General features: G+C 35.0%; 2 protein-coding genes and 1 long non-coding RNA gene across 3 annotated transcripts in view; 1 reads left to right on the top strand and 2 right to left on the bottom strand.

Annotated features, from left to right (window-relative positions):
• Nucleotides 1–3386: 3386 nt before the first annotated feature.
• LOC118733000 lies at nt 3387–5848 on the bottom strand. Its single transcript, XM_036462150.1, has 5 exons — nt 5459–5848; nt 4899–5399; nt 4599–4831; nt 4220–4530; nt 3387–4162 (listed from the first exon to the last, which is right to left on the bottom strand). Exons 1-5 carry the CDS (start codon nt 5846–5848, stop codon nt 3438–3440), a joined length of 2160 nt encoding a protein of 719 aa, XP_036318043.1. The 3' UTR covers nt 3387–3437.
• A 735-nt stretch (nt 5849–6583) lies between these two features.
• On the top strand, nt 6584–12444 carry LOC118751990. The gene is made up of 5 exons (XM_036486819.1): nt 6584–7561; nt 7630–7658; nt 7730–7844; nt 11364–11550; nt 11616–12444. Exons 1-5 carry the CDS (start codon nt 6791–6793, stop codon nt 12158–12160), a joined length of 1647 nt encoding a protein of 548 aa, XP_036342712.1. The 5' UTR covers nt 6584–6790; the 3' UTR covers nt 12161–12444.
• A 2254-nt stretch (nt 12445–14698) lies between these two features.
• LOC118747389 overlaps nt 14699–18881 on the bottom strand; it is a 5839-nt gene continuing 1656 nt past the window's right edge. Inside the window, exon 2 of the long non-coding RNA XR_004993956.1 lies at nt 14699–16183. This is a non-coding gene — a long non-coding RNA (uncharacterized LOC118747389). The remainder of the gene's footprint in view (nt 16184–18881) is intronic.

The raw sequence follows: 18881 nt of genomic DNA, 5'->3' as shown, positions 1-18881 counted from the left end.
GTCAAAACGCAGTCGTATCAGCAGCGGCAGACCATACAAAGCCCGAATTGCTCTGTGAAACGATAAAAGAACTGTGGGTTGACTACGGTAGAGGTAAGGGCTTCGAAATATGGCGCCCTCAGCTAACACACTATCAACATACGTGGCAAAGATATTCACAATCTGAAACAACATTCCAAACCGAAGGTAGTATAAATACGGCGTAGAATCAGGTGATTCTATTTGTCAGGACGGCCGAGTTGTAAGAGTATGTACTTAGTATACCCGCCCTAAGCTTTAAGTTAAGTTGTTGTAAACTAGGCATAAGGTGATTTGTGTCTATACCATTAGTGACAGAGTTATGGGTCTAGCCCTTAAGGCATGATCGCCCAGGATACCGTTTTGTAAATAATTCGCGGAATAAAGAGACATTCGATATTTGATAGCGAGAACGACGGACGTGTTTTAGTAACCACTTAGCCTTCTGAATATTTCAGTACATATGTATATGCTAAATATTATGAGTAAAGGAAATGTGAGTACCGGTTCTTCAGGTTTTGAAATAAGACGCCTGTTTTAGAGAATTTCATGTAGTTTACGAACATATAATTGGATCCTTTCGCGCGACTTCGCGTATATATATATACATATCTAGTTTTTGATTTCTTGATTTTTCGCTTCTCAGCTTCTTTTGCGTAATTTCGCAGAAAAAATGGTCATGGCAATGGCCGACAGAGCAAGGCTCTGGAGTGCTAGTCGAGAGATGCAAGGTTCGAGTCCCAGAGCAGGAATATTTTTTTATTTTTTTTATTGTAAAATTTTAAATTGTATTTAAAAAAAAAATTATCTAATCTAAAGTTCAGACTAACCTATGAAGACGTCTTCACCGACTCCAATCAGGACCAAAATTTATAAATGATATCTTCGACTTTAGTAGTATCGATTTTGGGTATTAAATGAAAAAAAAATGTATTTTTAAATTATTGATATCTTCGACTGCGGTAGTATCGGTTTTTGAGTATTACAATTAAAAAACATTAAATTTACTTTTTCGAGTCTCTATAGAGGAATCTGTACTCATCCGTCCCCCTGTGCCTTACCCATCCTCCAATCGGGATCCAAATTTATATGTGACCGTGGTATTACGAAATGAGGGGGTGAGACTGAAAAAAAATCGTTCATTTGATTTCAAGGACCACCCTTATATACATAGATATAGATAGAATATGTCCAATGTGTGGTTTCCATTTTAATCTTTGATTACAAGAAAAATTCCACATTTTACATTCGTGAATGAACTTTAAGTTTCTCAATTACTTTTACAATTCCTTTGAGTAATTGAAAAAAAACTAAAGTACTCTTCATAACCCAAAAAAAAAAAAAACTCGAAAAAAAGGCTTTAAAGTTTTGAAATTACATATCGTTAGTCTGGTATGAAAAGGGCGTATCGCACATTGTCGCTGAAATGCGAAAAAAAACACAACTAACTAATTTTTTATTGCATAATCATTCAAAAAGTGAAATTCGGATTTTTAGTTAGTTATGGCTTTTTGAATTTCAGAGATGAATGGGTTACGCCCTTTCCCTACTGTACAAACGATATACTCCCATAGTAAAAATTAATGCATCTTTTGTTCTAATGGGCTGCTGGTAGTCGAAATTTTTTCTCAACATAGAATAAGGACCGGTAATTTTGCGTACTTAACTCAATATTTGTAATTTGTCGATTATGACACTATTGAAGGAAATGCGCGATATGTATATATTCAGTATTTGCTGGGGCGACCGATTATTCTACTTTTTTTTTTTAAAGCTGGGCCGAAAAATGGAAAGTTGGAAATAAAAACCCTGACTTCCGATTTTCGATTAAAAAACTTAGACCGGTAATTTTTGCAATATTATCTAACATTACCTTTAATTTAGAAGAGAGGAAAAGGAAACAAATTAGTAGCATTTTTAATGGAGAATAAGAGAAATTAGATATCAACATTTGAATGTTATGAACATTGACCTTGAAAATTTAAAATTAAAGATTTTATAATTTGTATTGATTTTTTAAAACTCTACCCGGGATTTGAAATATTCAAATATTTTGTGTATCAATGGCTAGCCATGCTTTGCAACACCCCGTTTTCAAATGAACACTCTTCTTCCTCAACTCAACATATTCCATAGCAATGCTGGGCACTTTATGATTACGAATTATAACTAAAAATTGAGTTAAAGTCGAAGTATTAATATAAATCAAAATCAAACTTTATTGAAAGTACTGCGACCACGAGTCTGTGTAGAATATTACAACTCCAAACGAAGTCGCGAATCAATAACTTAAAACCATTTTGGTATATAAAAATTAATATTTGCTCTAAGCAAAACTAATTTTTCGATTACTGTAATCGTTATCACGAAATGCATGATTGCGAATACTTTAATTGTAATCCTAAAAGTTAACGATTCGTCTACTGTAATCGCAATCCTTATTTTCATGAATACTATTACTGTAATTGTAATCTTAAATAATCAAAATATAACCCTTATCATAAAGTGCCCAGCTACGATCTATAGCCGGCAAGCCTGTTAGCTCAGCGAACTATGGACAACGTGAAAGCGGTACTCTGCGGCCATTCCACAACCCGCTAGAAATCCGCAAATTTACTTTTACATTCTCTGCTACTGGATATACAGCCAGTCAGTTTTTTCAGACGCTAATGAAAATGATATGATTAAGTGAAAAACGTTTTCTAATTGTCTTTCCAATATGTAAATCGTAATACGAGTTGCTGAGAATTTTCAACTGCTCGAGATAAACCCTGTGAAATATTGTGAAAAATCGAGTTCAGCTCCGCCAGCCTTTATTTAACATAGTAGTTTAACAAGTGATCTATCTATCTAATGATCGGACCGAAATCAAATTAGTTGAGGTAAAAAAATAATTATCGAAATCGGTTAACGTCGTCTAAAGGTATGCGGTAACATACGTAAAAAAATATTCCGACGAATTAATAACTTCCTCTTTTTTTTGAGAAGTCGGTTATTAATAAAAATTAAAATTCCAATGGTTGCTTCTTTCCAAATAAAAAAAAAAATAAATTTATTAAAATTCATTACAAAAAAATTTCTGGACAAAGCACAGAATGATCTAACCGAAAAATCAAACGGAACCTTAAATTTAAAGTATTAATAAAGTAATTAAATTTTAAATTTAAACGCTGCTTAACACATAAAAACTTTTCATTCAAGAAATCTTAAAAGAGTCAATCAATGATAAACCAAACAGATACGATCAAAAAATCAGAAAACCAACAGATTCAAAAACACCAGAATCGCTTAGGTAAATAACTAAATACATTGAATACAACTTAAAACAAATGCATACGAAATCCAATAATGAAAAAAGAGGGGTGCTAAATAATAATAAACATTAAACATTAAAAAAATAAGATTAAAACTAAAAACAGCTAATTTACGCCCAGCGATCCTCCGTGGATCGAGGTTTTAATGCTCGAGCTTACATAAGTTGCAGGCATATATGTGCCATTTGTCATTAAGCTGTGCTGTTGCTGACTTTGTGTGATATGTTGCTGAGCATGCGTTATTCGCTCTTGTTTGGGATGCTTCAGTGATTTGGTATAAGAGCAGCCAGTGATCCATAAAGGTGGATATTGGAAACGTTGTTCCGGATGAAAATATTGTACATTGCCAAACTGAACATGGTTGAGCACGTGATGTACCAAAAAGCGTGATTGGGTGACGGCAATGGGTAACAATTTTAGCGAAACGAAACGCAACCCTTCATAACCGCTATCAAACATGGATGCGGGATAAGCGAGGTACGGACGGGTTTGTAATGCGGAATTGGTACCGGTTGTAACGTAGCACAAAGCAAGTACTATTTGGGTATCATTTAGATTGTGATTTAGTGGCGCCTTATTGCGATACTTTGGCATAACTGTGCCGAAAACCCGGTGGCCGGAAACAACTAAATTTTGTAAATACGTGGCCGTAGTATTCACTAGAAAACTTTCGTTATAAGCTTGAAGTAGATCATCCTCATTAACAGCGGCCAAAGTTGCCACGGCCCAGCTCAGATCGATCAGCTCATTTAAATCGAAACATAGATATTTTGGCACCTGAAAAGAGGCGATGAAACCCACGGATTGTGCATCATGTGTAACCATTCCGACTGGAATTTCAAATCAATATAATTATTGTTGAGAGCAGAAGGGCATATGCTACTTACGAAGATGTGCGTTGTCTTTCTCAACGAAGAACACGTAGTTATAGTCAGGAAAAGTACCTATGGTCTCCAAAAGAACACATACTACTTCACAAATACGCGAGTGGATGTCGACTAGTTCATGAGTCTGCAATGCACAGAAAATAGCTCGCGCCGTGCTATTGGCATTGCGCAGCATCACCGCGCCATACTGCAACCCCTCGTGCTCGTAGTACGTACCGAAGATTATTACTGGAATTTGCCAGGAGTTCGCAATGCATTTAAGACGAAGCATTGCATCGAAGTCCGTCCTGCACATGCGATGCAATGATTGCCTTTGAGAGACACATTTTTAATATTAAAAACTAATACATAGATATCTTTTTATCTATTATTCACTTACTTCTCCGATGGCTTAGCCCATTCAAGGCCAAGCCGTTGGCCACGCAACATGGTTCCTTGCAACTGATCCAAACATTTCTCGGCCGCCTCGCGAGTAGTAAAATCAAAGAATGCTATTGTTCTAACTTTTGTAATTTTACGTATCTCCTGCCGCGGTACGCAGTTTACAAGCAAGTCGATGATATCACGATTGTTTACGCAAAGATCCACATTGCGAACGAATAGTGTTTTATTCTGAAAAAAAAAAATAAAAATCAATATAGTTTATAGCAAATAAATTTGTAAAACTTTGTAGCTTTACGCATTTTGACATGTCAGTGTCACGTTCTGTGTTGGCCCAAACAACTTTTAAATCACGATCCCACATCCGTATCACTCCCGGCGTTGTACTCTTCTTTGCTTCTAATGCATCCAAGTGAGAAGGAAAGTGTATGAAGACATGACCACGGTTCCTTTGGTCGTTGGATGCTGCATGCATAACTTGGTGCGATCCATTGAATCCTTCAAAGTTGCCGTTGTCATACCCATCATTCTCGCGACATTGGCCAGAACTCCTTTGAGATAAACCGGGCCCCCGAGAATATACACGTTCCATAGTGGGAAAAACTGCACGCAACTTTTCCTCAACCTCGCTTTCATCTAAATGTTTTGGTATGTTGCTAACGAACAAGCAACATTTTTCATATGAATGTAGAATTTCCAGCTTGCGTTTAGGAGCTATATAAAAATGGCTCAGCACTTCCATTGCGCAAGCTGCTTCTTCCTCAGTGGTATACTTGACGTATGCGTAACCTCGATTTGCCTACAAAGTGTTTAGTGATTTTATTCCATATACACTTTATCCGTATTTGTAATATTTACCTGATTGAAATCCATTGGCAAGCGTATTTCATATATGCGTCCGAATCGTAAAAATGGCTGGATTAACTTTTGTTCATTTAGATCTCGGGGAATACGACGCACAAACAGTTCACATGCACTTGAGGGCGGTGGGCCGTGCCAACCCTCTGGAGGGCCAAGCACTTTACGGCCATTCATCTGCATGAGTGTAAATTGCTGCATTTGCTGGCAGTTGCCGGAGCGCTGTAGCTGTGGACTAGATACCGAAGACTGTGGTGGAGATGGTGTAAAATTGCTTCCGCTTGCACCATCCGAAGAAATCGGCGATGACAAAGGGTAAGCGAAATGTAGAGGAGTGCACATTGTGGCACACATGTTCTGGTTAACACTGTTGCCTGAGGTGTACTCCATTATATAATCTAATGTTTGGAATTGCTGTTGCACTTTTCTTAACCTTTTCGCAAACAAAGCGTAAATATTTAGCCGAAACTGAATTCTAGCTGACGGCTTTTCCGTTGATACAATGCTGCCTAGTCAGTGCGTAATTTGAATTTACCTAAAAATTTCCCGTTAACGTACAGCATTGCCAGCCAGAAGTCGATGAATCAAATGCAGAGTTGTTTGCGTAACGTAACGACGTGAGCCAAGGCGTCTTCATAAAGGGTGGGTTTATCGGAGCAGTTGATTTCAAGGCAAATTGTGCTCCTCGTCAAAAATTTGGTTTTGTTGTATTTTTTGTGTGTTCTGATTGTCATCGTGAGTATAATTTGTTAGTGTTCTTTCAAGTAATGATGTGAGCAATTTCAATATTAAATTATTTAATGCTTTTTAACTAATACTTATGTATGACACAAAGTATATTGATAAAAATTCAACTCAAGGCGAATTTTTACAAGGTGGTCAAGGCGAATTTGTTGAAGGTGGCAGCGGTATAGCAAATACAACAATCTTATGTATTTTGTATTGCGGGTGTTATGTCAAATCTCAATTCGCCCCAAAGTTGCATGTATTCTTTTTGCTTTTGATGGGTGTGTTGTCAAATAATTAAAAGCAAAAACAAAATACATGTAAGGCGAAGAAACCAGCTGATCTAACAGCACCACCACCACCAACGGTTTATTCGAATTCAATCAACTTATGCCAGGCTTACGTATCTCGTTACGATTATTTGGAGTATTCATCGTAGCGCTTTGACAACTCTGTTTTGCGATCGACACAGGAAAATCAAAGTGCGTCATTTTATCAGGAATCCCGAATTTCCGTTGAAATGTAGTTAATGGGTCAAATTAAAAATCGATTGTTTGTGCTTTTGCTGGTTTTGGTGACATAATTTTGATTTCGAAATACTTGCGAATGGAAATGTCGGACTCTTCGCCATTATCAAAGTCTGGAACTTCGTCTGCTTGCTGGTCGCCAGGATCTTCCTGGTCTCCATCTACGTCCTTGGCATCGTGCTCGCCCATGCAGAATGTTATCACTGCAGAAGAACTTCTTGAAAAGGCGTCCGCTCTTCCAGCTATTTTGGAGAATGGACGCAAAGTATTTGGGCCGCCATTAGATTATGCTGGTCTACGTCCTTCCTACATATGTGAGCTGTATGTTGCGAATTTGCCCAAGTCACTAGATGAAGTGCACTTTCTAGCCTGGCTGTATCGTTGCGGGGAAGTATATGAAATGCGATTGATGATGGAGTCGTTTAGTTTGTCGCGTGGCTATGCATTTGTACGCTATACCCAGGAGATTGAAGCCCTGGCCGCATACGAATTATTGAAATTTGTATTCGTTGACGGTGAACGACTGAGCGTCTACCGCTCACAAGGTAAAAATCGTCTTTATGTGAGTAACATTCCTAAGCAGCTGCCATTGTCATCCTTGGAAGCTGGCTTCAAGAACGCTTTTCACGACATGGAACGCTGCACGGCACATGCGTCATCCGCCACAGATTCAATAAGGGGCGATCTGAATCGTGGATTTGCTTTTATCGAATTTTACGATCATGAAACAGCGTTACAGGCGAAAAAACGTACAACGCCAGGACGCATGCGCATGTGGGGTAATGATTTGAAGGTACAGTGGGCGAAGCCCAAGTCACTTCAGTTTAATAGCAGCTCTAATGAAATTACGGTACGTATTAGTAGCGTAAACAAAATAATATGTCACTATTTCATGTCTTGATTCGGTGCAAACTTTAGAAACCGCGTTCCTTGGGGCACCGAGCGAGGTAAGTTTTTCGTTCATAAATTTTAGTAAGAGCAATTAAATTTGCTCTTTTTTACTTTTATTATTTAATAGTTTACCGAATGACTACAATGCCAAATTGCGCCTGTACTGCTTGGCTAATAATTGGTGCATTCCGGTGGTGGTTTATGGTCGCTGCTTTCGTGAAAGAGGCATTCAGTATGGGGGCGTAAGTACAAAATAAAATATGAAATACGTACATAATTAATTTCTGCTTGCTTTCGCTTGGCATAATAGCTTAAGTGGGGAGGCTGGCTTGAATATAATCCGTTTATTCTTTAAACCACAAGGGATTTTTGGTTAGATTTTACGTGATTTGCCAAGAGTTCTTCAATGGCTCGGCGTAAAGTGTATCATTCGCATTCGTAAGCTATCAATGGAACATTATACTAAAGCCCGGCTTCCGTCTTAAGCTACTATGCCATATGGTCACCTATTTGTATGTTTAAGTTTATATCGCATTTGTTTCAATAATAAACAAGTTATTACTAGCTTACCCGAGCGAATTATTCGAATCCAATACTTTAGAATAAAGTTGAAATAAATTAACTCGGGGAATTTGCTCAGCAGTTTGCATCAGTCACTTTAGATGTGTAATTTTATCTGAAATTTTTGAAAACTACAATAAAGTTTTGTTTAAATTTGCGCATATTAAGATAGGTAACCAGTTTCCGCTCTTAATGAATGCAAGCTTACATTCCGTGTTAATTAAATTAACCACTGCTTGTTTGTTCCGATTACATATTAGTATGTGTGGCGTAGAACAATTTTCAAATTTTTTTGTTCAATTCGAAACACGCAATGTTCACAATTTCACAGTTTACACATAAAATGTTTAAAATTTGCTCTAAAAAATTTTTTTTTAAATTTATGCATAACCAGTCTCCTAATGTGCAAATTTACTGTTACATACCAAATTTGTCGCGTAGAGCAAAATTACATATATAATATTTAAAATTAAGTAAATATGAGCACTTTATGTTTATTGTTAGTAGTAAATGTATTTTACTTTGAAAATTTTTTTTTCAATTTTAATCGCTTCATTTGTTGCATATATACTTGTTATTTTTTTACATATTTTTTATTTAATCATTTTTAAGCTAATAACAATTTCCAGCAAACTTTTCGATTATTTCCTCCTGAATCATCTCGCGGTTTTCGGTAACGAGTTTTGTATGGACGCTCATGAGGCATAGTCCAATAGTCCAGAAAGCCTTTCTTCTCCTGTTGTGCTTCTGAGCCAGGTTTTTACTCTACGAAGTGTACTAAACGATCGCTTCAGAGTCGCTGTTGTGCATGGAAAATTGCTCAAAATGGAAATACCCATATTTATCGCTGTTATATATTAGTTTTCTTCTTTAAATAGGTCTACAACTTCAACACCCTTCAAATCTTCTTCGGACAAGTTCTTTTTCTTCCATAAATTGTACCAAAGAATAAGTTCACTTCCCATACCTATGTAGATCATTGATTGTTGAAAATGCTTCGAGTTATTTTGTACCTTTTCACTGGAACAGGTAATCGAATACAATGGGTGCAATCTACATAGCGAAAAAGCTGGAGTATTTTCATTGGAAAAGCGTAGTTGTAAAGAGGCCGTTAGTGAATCCAGATACGGTATTATTATAGATCGTCGCCAGTACTCATTTTCATTGAAAGATGGGAGTTACTTCAGTTTTTTGTTTACCTGCAAAACGTAGTAGAGAAATTTCTACTCCTAGATCGGCTGTAATCATACGAGATTTTTTAATTAACTCCATAGTGACTCCTTCTGCATTCTTTCGATGACTCTTAACCACCTCCAAAATATTTTCAATATGCTTTTCAACGCGACGAGGTCTATTGTCATTTGCAAAATGTTTGCTGTAGTATCCAGAAACATTGAATATTTAGCTATTGTCACTTAAGCAATCGGCCTTGTTATAGCAGCACAAAATTGATACGCAGACCTTCTTGTGGAAAAGTTTACCTGAATCGACAACTTTTCTAAAGCTTCCACAACTTCAGGAAAATTTCCTGATAGCCTTATATTTTTCCGACCATCTTGTTCCACACAAACGTGATATATCAGCAGCATAATTCTTGCGTGTCATTGACTTGCGAAGAAAGTGTATCACATCTTTTAGGGTAGAAATAGTACTTCTTATTCCTGGAACCTCGTTTAATTCATTGACAACAAGATTTAACGACAGATAACACTTGATGGAAGTCTCTATCAAACAACGATTTTGCCTACAAAAGGGGAAACTATTATTCATTATGTCTCCCAAAAGTCGATCTAGTACTACGCTTAGTGCTTCTTTGGGAACCATCGAAATCTCATCCCAAATAGTGACGTCCGAGTCACGGAGAAGTTTTGTATATTACGTGAACTTCTCTCCTAAATGAAAAATTATAAAGGCGATATCGTTTGGTAACAGGAAAATAACTTTGAAAAAAATTTACATATAAAGATGCATGTATACATATGTAGATTAATATTTTAGTTATAGTTGGAAACCTTCTTCAAAATTATTAATTCCGGTTAACAGTACATTTAAATGCCTTTCATTTGCTGAACGCAATGCAGACTTTTACTCAATATCTATATATTTAGTCACTATTTTTACATAAAGCAGTGAAGTCTTTCATCAAAATGCTGTTTAAATCATTCAATTTGTTGGAGTACTATGGCGGCTACGGTGACCATATTTATGGGAGCCGAATACGGGACAAAAATAATTTTGCTAATTTTTTCCACAAAAGCTAACAGATTTTGAAACGTTTTTAAATGATTCTAGATGTATTAGCCTTGAAACAGCATCCTTGTAGTAACATCACACATTTGTAAGATACTTTCTCGAGATTTTTATCCCACAAAATTTGTTAAAAAACAACAAAAAATTTGTTAAAAAATAAGTTATGTATAAAATTAAAGTTTCATAAAACTAGTAACATTTAACAAGTTTTTTTTTTGACGGTTCTCCCTTTGAGACCGAATATGGTCCAATTCCCGTAGAATTAAATTTCCGGAAAATTTTTTCACTGTAGAATCTCTGATTATACAAATAATTAATACCTACTTTATTTACTCAGCTCTCAGAGGGAGACCTTGGTGAATTGTAGTTGTTGTTGTAGACCAGAGGTGGGCAGCTTCGGCAGAGCATTTTTGTAGTGTGCGTGCAATTGATGTCACTGTGTGCGTGCGAACAAGTAGTGCAGTTGAATGAAGGCTTCGCTGTCTTCCCAAGTAGATCGTGTATGTATACGCGAATACGCCGCGCAGTCGCCCGCCGGGTAGGCGCTGCCCAGCTATGTTGTAGAGGCACTACAAAGCCCACCAAAATCGACAAATCCATAAATCGTCGTCAGGCACAACTAACGGTAGTTTCGACCAACGTACTGTCGTACGGGGTCGGACCAAAGGGAAAAGTGTGTTGGCTGAGTGGGCTTAAGTTGGCAGGTGAAAAGGTAGTTGGTGTTGTAAAGGGTACCTTCACAAGTCGGATTTGTGTATTGCATCAGACGACTGCAACATTAGATCAGAGTGTATTCATATTTGCCTGTAGTGCTAAGCTCTATCATTTCTGTGATTGACTAAAATTTATGTCTGCTCTAAATTTAAAGTTTATTTTAAAGTTGAATGCACACATATATACATAGAAGATTACGATATTCTTTGAACCAATGTTTCATTTAATTCGTTTAGGTCCTTTTGAAAGACTCAACAAGCGGGGAGCTCAGTTGCATGGTAATGGAGTTGGCAGTAGATCACGAGATTCAAGATGTGCACATTGCAATGTGCGAAATTGCAACGCTATTGATTGAAGAAAATTTTGGCTTTCCTAAAAACCACTATATTGTTCGCTTGCTGAACGGATTTCGAGCCGAAATTTGTAGGGATAACAATACCATAAAAAAAAAATACTCTAGCAAAAACAATATATGTTTTTTTTTTCAGTGTATAGTTGCTGCAACAACTTGGATATTTTGGCTGAATTGCGTCACTCTGAGAATTACTTTGTAAGTTCAATTTCGGTTGTAGAGTTAACCAAAGCATTGCAGTTGTTGTCTCAGTACTCAACAGAATTTATTTTGAACCTTTATAAAAGAAGTTTCCTTGTCTTACGAAACTGTATATCGCTAAGACAACACGATTACGTGGCACAGTTTTACAGCATTTTCCCAAAGTTTCGTAACAATCAGCCACTTAACCTTGGTTTCAATGATACCGAAATTACGCTCGTTGTATGTGAAATTAAAGTTGAAAAAGATTATTTTTCATGCCTTTCCGATGATATAGGCCCGCGAAAGTGTAGTAGCGGCGAGAAACGACGTTGCTTACAACTAAAATCGCAACGTATACGGAATTATGATGGGTACATTTTGCGTTACATAGATGTGGATCAACTAGAAAATCGTAAATTTTATCATCCGGCTCAATTAATAAATGCGCCACCGATTTGGATTACAGGCCATTCGTATCAAAAATCTATTTACAAATAGGTATACTAACAGCGTTTTTTTTTTCGATAAATGCCTTTTCAACTTCCAATTATTATATTGTATTTGTTTGTCTTAAAAGTGAAGTTAATTTTGTTTGTTAAAGCGCGTGCAACATTTATTTATCATGTAAACTTTTTATAACATTTTTTTACTTGACTGCTATGATTATGTTTTATGATACCCAAATGCATTGAAATGCAGCTTCTAATTATGTTTGAATGTCATAATTATGAAAATTTAAGCTTTATAAAGTTCTCATGAATTGTAAGCGCCAAAAGTTTGAATAAAACGGTATATTTTGAAATTACTTGAAATTTATTTGTTTTGTAATAATTTTGCATTTAGTTTCATTACGGAAACCATCGTAGGTTAGATTATCGTAAAATCTATGAAAATGCTATTCTTGAATCCGGAAAAGCTGAGTTTCCGTACAGATTTTTTACGACATATGCACATAGTCATGATGTCGGTACAGGGTTTGAACGCGGGACTAGACCATCTTTGGCGACGAGTCAAAAGTTATCGACCTTGTGGCATCCAGAGAGCTGGGTAAATGCAATTATATTACAATTACAATCACAATCCTCATTAATTGTGTTTGGAATTAATTCCTTCAGTCCATAGCAAAGGAATTGACAACTTTCACGTTCGCGCGACTGTCGGAAGGCCAAGGACTGGCACTCCAGCAACACTCCCCAAAATCTCTTTGGGGAATTTGTATGCTGTTACAACAACAACAACAACAACAACTTTGTCAATTTCTTAGAATTTCAAATGTAATATATATATTTTTTTTATTGCATATTTTAATTAATTACGTAATCAGTAATGTAATTTTTTTCCAATTCCCATGAAAGGAATTGAAAATTTACTTTTTGCTGAATAGGAATTGAAAATGCAATAAATCGAAGGAATTAATTACTACTTACAATTCCCTGTAATTGAGAGTGATTTAATTCCTAAAGGAATCATTACCACCCAGCTCTGGTGGTATCAGACAGAATACGAATTCAGATGAGGCGGTAAATCAGTATCTTGTTCGGTATACATATCTACAATAAAGACAGAAAGCTTTATACGAGCGTGGTAATCGAGCGAGGCAGATAATATGTATACACTTGATTGATTTTTTGGTGTTTTTATAAATGAACTACTTTGAAAATCGTATAAAATTTGTGCAATAACTTCTCACAATATGTTGCGAATGTGGAACTTTAGACATCCGCGGATGCGAAGTATTTTTAAGAAATAATTTAGGTCAGTAAATTAGGTGATTTAGGTAAATAAAAAATGGAAAAGTTAGTAACTTTTAGCATATTTTTTTCTTTAATACTTGAATTTAAAAATTGGAACATTGTATATATAAAAGTGATGTTGCTGCCTGCTGTTGGTTACAGCCTGTTTCAAACCTGCGCCACTCAATAACTACTCGCTCGAGGCGACCAACTTGTAAAACTTTAAACTTAACAGAATTGTAAATTCTTTTCGATTGACGCTGCACCCAGTTGAGAGGACCTTCAGTTATATTTATTTATTTTTTTATTGCGGTGCAATAATTCCTTTTTCAGAATTGCATCGAGCCTGCAAATGTCGGATGTCCTGACACATGTGTCTTCACAATCTAGCATCATGGCAAGATCGTTGTTTAAACACCGTTTTAAAAAAAAAAAAAAAATCTTCATTCTCATTCTTTTGGTTATTTCAGCATTTGACGCCATGCCTTACAAATTGCGATTGCCTTTTGCACTTACCTGCACTTGTGTACCCAATACAATGAAATATGCGTTCTTAATTTTTCAAAAAAGTTTTCTATTTTTTATTTGATTTTGTTAATGAGATTAGTTTCAAATGCACAAATTTAGTATACATATTTATTTACAGTGTGTTTTATCTGCTCCAAAAATTTTAAATTTATGAGTATTTTCTTATTTGTTATTTGTTTTTTTTTTTGTTTGTTTATTAGTTGTAAGTCTTTGTAAACTTATAGTTAAATTGAATATCAATCTAAATACACGCACATTTTTTTTATATGAAATAAAACCTATTGTTTGCGCGCTATATAAAATTCTCGCATGCGGAGCCAGTGCATCAGAGAATCCAAGGCGCGCGCGGGTTAGTCAAATCTAGAAAGGTTGAAGAGGCACGTGAAATATACAACTACAAAGTCTAAATTATTTATAGTATGTATTGGTATATACTGCATTTGAAAAAGGAAATGAAACGAATATTTACTTTTTGCTCGTTTTCAGTGGGTTTTACTGAAGAGTTCCCAATTCTCCCTCATTATAATTTAAATGCTAATATTAAAATTGAATCAAATTCCTCAGTGCTTGCAGTGCGTTGTTAAAGTTGTTTTACTTTTTTTTTTTATTATTACTAGCTTGTATTTTAAAGATTTCTTGGTAATTGTGTTTTTTTTTATGATTCGTTTTTAAATACATAAATAGATTATACATAAGTCAGTATTTACAATCAGCAACTTCAGTTTCGTGGTAGTGCCTAGTTTCTAATTCGTTTATCTTCTCGTACATATGTATGTTTTTATGTGTGTGTACGTACTTTTGGAAAATTGTCTCAATTTCAGCTGTCAGACTTTAGTTGCTCTTTAGTAGAAAAGGTGTTTTGCAAATTGAAAACGCTGACGCATTTTTTTTTTCGCTGAAATTATTAATGTAGGTACATATGTACGTATGTTGTTGATGTGCTAATGAGAAAGTCTTAATGTAAAATTTATCTGATTAAAAGTTTAATATTGCAGATTGTTAGTTTGTAATTATTTAACTTTAAAACAAAGCTTAATTGTTATGCGATTTGTATAGCAAATTAATTAAGTAAATATGTACACCACTAGCTTAGAGTTAAAAGTTGCTAAGCAGGAGGCAAGAGAAATTATTGTGCTGATAAGGTATTACAGATGAAAACTAGCAACTAATTGGAAGCTGGCTGGCTGGAGTTGCTAAATTTATATATTGGCAACTTCATTTTTGTGGTTGTCGCGGATAAAAATCTGTTTTTTTTTTTTTCAATTGCTTCTGCAGCTGGTTTTCACTAAAGCCTTGATTGCTGGTACATCAAAATTCTGGTATCTTCAACTTTATAGCACTTAACTGTAGTTGCTATTTATAATATACATACGTTTTCATTTCAGTGGCGTTGCCCATTGGCAACCTCAACTAAGGTTGTGTTGCTATCCATAATTTACCAATGAAAATGCATCGTTTTCAAAGGGTACTTGTTTTATTTCCATCCGTTCCAAAAAAGCGCGGGAAAGGAAGTTTTGCTTTGCTCTAAAGACTCAAAATGTTGCATTCAAAGTCGTGTGATATGCTTGAAAAAATGGATACAATAAGATTGTTCTTTCTTGTAAAATTTGTTTAAATGGACTTCGTAACTTTTAACTCTAAGCCAGTGATATGTACTTTTTACCTTGAGTTATTTACATATACATATGTATGTAAATAGTAACTAATGAATTTTGTAAGCTTCACGAAGGCTTGTTGTCTTTCACATTAGCAAATCAATTAAACCGCGACTAATATCGGTTATCACCAAAAATTGGACTTCGCTTGAATGAAAGTGCTTGGTAATGGGTCATACTTTTGGCATTCTTGGCGAAGAATTGCGAATAGAAAGGTAAAGAAAATAAACATTTCAATGTTTAAAAAGTTACAAATTAACAATGCGGATGCTACATATGCATACATACATACATGTGTATGTTAAAAGGGATCTAAACACGGTTTATAAAATTTGACTTCCTGCTTATTCCTGCCAAGTACGTTTGAACCCTACGTAGTATTTACAATTTAACTTTGATAGAGTATGACGTCGATTTTCCGTAATGTTAGAGAGTATAGTTTTTATGAGTTCGAATTTATATAAATATATTTTAAATATGTATTGCCAAAACGATGGCATCAAACGCAATTTCCCTCCGTCCGATCCGATCCATCCGATTTTCGCTGCATTTTTTTTGGTCTTTCGGTATGAGCAGTTGCTATACAAGCTATACAACTTACATACCTGTGCATGTGAGTGTAAAGGCTCCGTTATGCATACTTGGCATGGCTTGAGAGCTGTCACATAAGAAATCTGTTAAATGTGCTTCGCGTGTAATCGGTTATCGAACGCACAGCACTACATACGTAGAAGTCTGTTGGTTTTTGATTACTACGTAAAAATGGTATAGCAGTGCATGCAATGCCAAGTATGCATAACAGAGCCTTAAGTCCAAATGCATGTATATTCATGCATATGTGTATGCCCATACAAATGTATTATATGAATTTAAGAACAGTTCAATACTTCAAAGTAAAGAGTCCTTTTCATAACATTTGAATAAATGTGTACATATGTATGTATTTTTCTATCATGATTTATTAATGCAAAAAAATTGTGAAAAAATAATTGTGGAGCATAATAAAATATGTACATATATTCATGTGTGTTATGTATTTACAATAGATATTTATGTATATTGTATGTAGATACATTTACTAAATTTATGTCTTATATAACTAGGAATCATAAGACTTTCGTTTCAAGTTTTTTGTTTTAAATAGTTTTGTGGGGCCTAATACTATGTGCAATTAAAAAAAAAAGCCTAATTAATTTTCTTAGATTATGAGTTACATACTTATGTATATACATATGTATGTATGTATGTGTCGATGGTCGCACAGACTTTGCTAACTCTGTACTAGGGATGTTTCGAATGTCATATTTTTCACATTCGCGAAAGCGAATTTTTGGCATGCGAATGTTAGGAATAACCTTAAAAAAAGATATAACCAACTTCAGACATCCTTTTTATTAATTAAAAATTTTGTACGAACAAGTGCTTAACCTATACAGTGTTCTAATCTAGTAGTCAAAGTTCAAAGGTACAAACAAAAATTAAATTTGCTGCCTTTTCTCCTATGAGGCGATTTCTTGGAGGCTCGTCTATAAGGCCGGCTGCACTGAACAATTGCTCACTTGGAACGCTGGCGGGTGGATCGCTCAAGTATTTGCGGGCCAGCTCTGTCAATTTGTCGTATATTAGTTTAGTTTTTCACCAATGGAGAGGATTTTCGCCGAGATAAGCTCGGTTTTCTTTAAGATAGGCCTTCAATTGTGCTTTAATTTCACATTTTTAATGTGTCCAGGTTCTACATCCGAGCCTTCGCTTTCGCTGGAGGAATCTAAAATTATTTCTAGGTTGCCTATACGACTTTTAGTAGTACTTATTGAAGGCCCATCAATGTTGCTTGATATACTACTTAACCGTCGGTTATTGTCCGCACCCTGGTTAGACAACAGACTTAGAGCCATTTCAACAATATTAGAGTGGACTCTCTGCCCATGTACACATTCGCATTCGCAAAACATTCGTATCATTTGATGCGAATGCAAATGTCGAATGCGAATGTGTAAAATGATGCGAATCATTCGCTTAACGAATGCGTATTCAAATATTCGCAACATCCCTGCTCTGTACATATGTATGTACATACATACATACTTCTTAAATAAAAACCACGTGCGGGAGCGCTTGCCTTTCATGCCTGCCATGCCTGCCATGTCGTCTGCTGTACGCAAAGTATACATACTATATACTATATACATACATACATATGTATGTAATATTCATGTAGTAGAACTTCATTGCAAGTTGATGGATAAAGTGTCATTTTAAAGTAATTGCTTCATTAACGCTGCCCTTTTTTTTTTTTTTTTAATGAAGAGCTTACATATGTATGCACACACTTATATGTACATATACCCGTATATGCATTCAAAATATGTTCCCAATATTTTTACCATTTGCAGCTCTCTTCATTATATAGCCTGAATAAGTCTTTAGGTTTGCATTTTGTTTGCTATATTACTCGATTTATATATACATACATATGTACATATGTATGTATGTATGTAAAAATGGAATTCAAAATTCGCTGGCGTTAGATCACACTTCTCAAACAATCTTTACAAGTGTTTCGTAATGGTTTGAGCTTAATTTCTAATATATTACATTATTATTATTATTTTTTAATTGCATCGAAAAAATTCTTAATTGTAAGATTCATGCATCATTGCTTTTTTAAGAGTAAATATATTCGACTTTTTTAATGTCTATTTGTTCGTACTATATAATAAAATTTTTAATAAGCATTTTTAATAGCGAATAATACGTGTGGAAAAATACTTTTTATAATTGCGATTTTTAGATCTTTATAATACATACATACTATGTAAATGAGTGACACGTACGAACTGTAATCAAGATTATATCTACTAAACATACATACATATATGTATGTACGTGCATACTATGTGCATATATTATGTAGTTAGTAGGTACATACTTATTAATGTGCACTTATTTAGAGCCCGATGTACTAGTTATGTAGTATGTACATACGTGTGTACTAATAGTGTGTAGATTGTCAGTTGCTTTTGTAGTTTTAGTTTTCCTATTAATTAATACTTAACTCCTTTTTCAATTCACCAAATGCTTGAAGTATTTATTTTTTAAAGTACATTACAAATATTTAATTTCAAATACATACTATTGTATGCAAGCATACATACATACAAACATATACATATGTACTTACATAGTATAGTAGGTATGTATGTATGTATGTACTTATATTCCTTTTCTTACTTTCTAGTTCGTAAATGAAGTATATGTGTGTGTGTAAGTATGTAATTTTTATATCTGAAACAATTTATTGCA

This window comes from Rhagoletis pomonella, unplaced genomic scaffold, assembly GCF_013731165.1.
Source record: "Rhagoletis pomonella isolate Grant_MI unplaced genomic scaffold, Rhpom_1.0 Rhpom_scaffold_00001, whole genome shotgun sequence".
Lineage (NCBI taxonomy): Eukaryota > Metazoa > Arthropoda > Insecta > Diptera > Tephritidae > Rhagoletis > Rhagoletis pomonella.
This window is presented reverse-complemented; position numbering and strand designations above follow the sequence as displayed.

What these genes read in the sequence shown, in the direction of transcription:
- LOC118733000 (XM_036462150.1), bottom strand. Translation starts at nt 5,848, where the DNA reads ATGGAGTACACCTCAGGCAACAGTGTTAACCAGAACATGTGTGCCACA. An exon ending in TGCCAATGGATTTCAATCAG is followed by an intron (nt 5,400 to 5,458) that starts GTAAATATTACA and finishes AACACTTTGTAG; the next exon opens with GCAAATCGAGGTTACGCATA. An exon ending in GAAAGACAACGCACATCTTC is followed by an intron (nt 4,163 to 4,219) that starts GTAAGTAGCATA and finishes TTGAAATTCCAG; the next exon opens with TCGGAATGGTTACACATGAT.
- LOC118751990 (XM_036486819.1), top strand. Translation starts at nt 6,791, where the DNA reads ATGGAAATGTCGGACTCTTCGCCATTATCAAAGTCTGGAACTTCGTCT. An exon ending in TCCTTGGGGCACCGAGCGAG is followed by an intron (nt 7,659 to 7,729) that starts GTAAGTTTTTCG and finishes ATTATTTAATAG; the next exon opens with TTTACCGAATGACTACAATG. An exon ending in GAGGCATTCAGTATGGGGGC is followed by an intron (nt 7,845 to 11,363) that starts GTAAGTACAAAA and finishes TAATTCGTTTAG; the next exon opens with GTCCTTTTGAAAGACTCAAC.